The 3,982-nt window shown below is 67.4% G+C and overlaps 1 protein-coding gene across 1 annotated transcript; it reads left to right on the forward strand.

Annotated features, from left to right (window-relative positions):
* Positions 1-615: 615 nt before the first annotated feature.
* On the forward strand, positions 616-3,128 carry LOC142003734 (zinc finger and BTB domain-containing protein 26-like). Its single transcript, XM_074980980.1, has 2 exons — positions 616-981; positions 1,465-3,128. The coding sequence occupies exon 2, from the start codon at positions 1,466-1,468 to the stop codon at positions 2,612-2,614; it is 1,149 nt and encodes a 382-aa protein (XP_074837081.1). The 5' UTR covers positions 616-981; position 1,465; the 3' UTR covers positions 2,615-3,128.
* The last annotated feature ends 854 nt before the right edge of the window (positions 3,129-3,982 follow it).

Raw genomic sequence — 3,982 nt, forward strand, 5'->3', positions numbered from 1 at the left:
CGCTGGCTGGAGAGCTGTGCCAAGCGGGGGTGACCCCGCCAGGTGGCGCTGAGCCCTGCTCATGGGGGCTGGGTCGGAGGTGGTGCAGCTGGAGCAGAGCCCCAAGGTGCCCACGTGGCAAAGGGTGAAGCGAGACAGCAGCGGCAGGAAGCCGAGGGCCCCCTGGAGGGGTCCAGCCCCGGGGCCGACCCAGCCCAGCCTGGCGCCTGCACCCGCACACCCCGGCAGTGGGGCGCTGCCTGGGGGGTGGGGAGGTCCCAGCCTGGCCCCGGGTCGCACTGATGGCGCTGGTGCTGCCCGCTCCAGTCCGGGCCCCGAACCTGAACCCGAACCCGCCTGGGGTCCCTGCTGGGGTCACTATGGGGTGGGGCAGCAAAGGGGGGGGGTTGGGAGTATTATGGGCTGGGGGACAGTTCAGGGCGGGGGGTTATTATGGGATGGGGCAGTGAAGGGGGGGGGGGAGGGGGAACCGGGGACTATTGTGCGGTACCGCTAATTTGGGGTGGGGGTGGGGGCGGAACTACTCCCCCGCGGAGGGACACGGATCTCCACGCGCTGAGCCCGGCGGAGGAGTCGGCGAAAGAAGGTCCGGTCCGGCTGCCTCAGACGGGCCAAGATGGCGGCGCTGGCGCGGCGCGCGGCGCCCGGGCGGGGCGGGTGAGCGGCGCGCGAGGCCGCGGCGGCCCCGGAACCGGGGCAGGAGGCGGCCCAGGTCTGGTGAGGGGGGTGGTTACGCAAAGTACGTAGCGGCGCCAGGGGAGAAGCGCGGCACGCTGCGTCAAATGCGTAAGCCGAGTTGGCACATAGCCGGTGGGAAAGGCGCTGCGCAAACTGCGCAGACAATTCTTGGCCTTACGCAAACGGCGGAAGGCTCGCGGCCGGCACGTGACAGACGCGGGGCCGACTGCGCCCGTTGCGTAGAGCGGCTCGGGTGTTCGCGCAAATTGCGCAGGACTGGACCAGCGGCCGCCTTTGAGACAGGTGAGGCGACTACGCCAGTGGCGTAAAACTGTCGGGAATTGCGGGGGAGGCTCTCAGGGCTGCAGGTGTATAAGCGCCTCCCCCACCCCAGCTTCCCCGTCACCCCGCCCCCTCCCCCAATGACCCAGCCCCTCCCCCACCACACAACTGCTTCCCCGTCACCCCGCCCCCTCCCCAATGACCCAGCCCCTCCCCCACACAACCGCTTCCCCGTCACCCCGCCCCCTCCCCAATGACCCAGCCCCTCCCCCACACAACCGCTTCCCCGTCACCCCGCCCCCTCCCCAATGACCCAGCCCCTCCCCCACACAACCGGTTCCCCGTCACCCCGCCCCTCCCCCTGCACAACTGGTCCCTGTCACCCTGTCCCTCCCCCACTCGATCCATAACACCCCTCCCCCCCCCACTCACCCCTCACCCAAAGACCCATACCTGCCCCCCCCATGGGCGGGGGCTGTGGGCGTGACCCTCATCTCTCCCCAGGATGGCGCCTGCCTGTGCGCGCCTGCACTTCCGCTTCGCCGGCTACGGGGACGGGGTGCTGTGGCGCATGGACCAGCTGCGGGCGCAGCGGCGCTTCTGTGACGTGACGGTGCAGCTGAACGAGCTGCGGGTGCCAGGGCACCGCGTGGTCTTCGCCGCCTGCTCCCCCTTCCTGCGCGACCAGTTCCTGCTCAGTGACTCGCCCGAGGTGTCGGTCTCGCTCCTGCAGAGCCCCGAGATCGGGCGCCAGCTGCTGCTTTCCTGCTACACCGGCTGCCTTGAGGTGCCCCTTCCCGAGCTGGTCGACTACCTGACGGCGGCCTCCTTCCTGCAGATGGCCCACGTGGTGGAGCGCTGCACCCAGGCTGTGTCCCGCTACCTGGTGCCCAAGGCCGAGGGGGTTCTGGCTGTGGGGCAGAGGGCAGGCTGTGTGGAGGAGGAGGCGGAGGAGGAGGAGGCCTCTCCCAGTCCCCTGCTCACGCAGAAGCCGGCCATAGCAGAGGCGGCCACGGAGTTCCTGCCACACGGCTCTCGCCGTCCCTCGTCCCCAGAGGCGCCCCTGCCCCTCGTCAACTCGGCCGTGCAGCTCACCCGCAGCTACGAGGTGGCCCCGGGGGCGCCCTTGCCCCGCTCCCCACCCCTGGCCCAGCTCGGGGGCCCGTGGCGGGGCTGCTCCCTGCGCCGGCACCACTGCCTGGAGCCAGCACGGAAGGACAGGCCTGCACTGGCAGGGCTGGGGGCAGCCAGGAAGGCAGCTGAGCTGGAGCGGCCGTACCGCTGCCCCCGCTGCGACAGCCTCTTCCCCCAGCTGGGCGGCTTCGTGAGCCACGTGCGGGAGCACAAGCTCTTCCTCTGCCTGCGCTGTGGCAAGGGCTTCTCCCAGAAGAGCAACCTGACCCGCCACCTGCGCGTCCACACGGGCTTCAAGCCCTTCCAGTGCCCGGTGTGCCGGAAGCGCTTCACGCAGAACGCCACCCTGCAGGACCACCTCAACCTGCACAGCGGCCGCAAGCCCCACCGCTGCAACTACTGCGCTGTGCACTTCACCCACAAGCCGGGCCTGCGGCGCCACCTCAAGGAGCTGCACGGCAAGAGCACCGTGCAGAACAGCCACGAGGAGAGCGAGGAGCTTCCCGGCGCCTTTGACTGAGTGTGGGTGCTGGGGGGCGGCTGCTGCCCACTGTGGGGGGAGCCAGGGGCTGAAATCGCTCCCGCTGTGGGGGGAGACACAGACTGAGCCACGGAGGTTCACTGGATGTGTGACCCGGTCACCACCTGCCCTGGTAACGGGGAAACCATGGACTGTGCTATTCTCCCCCAGGGCGAGGGGCAGAGCGATAATGGGCCAGACCTTTCCCTCTGGAGGGGATGTGTTGCCTAGCCAAGGAGAGGATGGGTGACCTCTCCGCCCGAACCATTAGCTGGTGAAGGGGCCATTAATGTTCACCCTCCCCTCTCCATGCACTGGGCTGCAAAGGACAGAGGGTGGGGACGCAGACAAGTGACCCCCAGCACATAGGAGTGTGGGGTGCTGGGGGGTCTGTGTGGAAAATGCCCTGCTGCTAAGAACAGCCCGTGTGCAGGTAGCCAGCCCCTGGGACTGCGCGCTGGGCAGAGCAGGGAAAGGAAGCCGTGACTGCTCACCCTGGAAACATCCTTATAAAGTCTTCCCTTTCCACACTGTCCCCCGTGTGCGTGTGAGACAACACAGAGTAGGACCCTGCATCCTGCTGTGGGCCAGGCCGGGCGAGAGGGGCCTGGCAGAGGTGGTGCGGGGCATCCCTGACTCCTCCTAGGCTTAGGGTGGGGCAGGAGTGGTTATGCAGGTAACCCAGGGCTTGGAGCTGGGCTGCAGCTGCCAATACAAGAGGACAGCCTGTCTGCCCCTGTGATGGGGTTCAGGGGTCCCCCTGCACTGCACCCCGTCCGCTGGCAGGAGTCACTCTCGCTCAGCAGGTACAACAGGACGTTTATTTGGCAACAGATGCCCAGTTTCTCACAGCAGCGTCAGTACAGCAGTCAGAGACAGTCCTTCCAACCCATCCTGGGGAGAAGACCCCGAGGGGGGCCCCTCTGGGGTGCAGCTTTCCCCCTCCTCAGGCTGGCTGCCTTCCAGCTCCCTCTCCCCCTAGCTTCTAACTGCCGCCCCCGATTCAAAACCAGCCTGGCCCCTCCCTCTTCTTTGTTCAGGGCTGAGGTGTGACCTGCCAGCCCAGCTTACCCGCTGGGAGCTGCTCTGCTTGTGTCTCACATCCAGCCTGACTCACACATGCATTCCCCCACACTCCATCACATCTCTCCCCGCTTCCAGACTGAACTGAGTGGGGTCACTTAGCCAGTGACCTGGGGCAGTTCGGGGCCCTCCCTGCGTGACAGGGCATCAGCTATGGTGGTGGTGTTCCCCGTGACATGGACCACCTCCATGTCATAGTCCTGCAGGAGCAGACTCCACTGCAGGAGCTTGGTGTTGGGCCCTTTCATGTGATGCAGCCAGGTCAGGGGTGAGTGATCGGTGTAC

The sequence above is a fragment of the Carettochelys insculpta genome, chromosome 30 (genome assembly GCF_033958435.1).
Source record: "Carettochelys insculpta isolate YL-2023 chromosome 30, ASM3395843v1, whole genome shotgun sequence".
NCBI classification, from domain to species: domain Eukaryota; kingdom Metazoa; phylum Chordata; order Testudines; family Carettochelyidae; genus Carettochelys; species Carettochelys insculpta.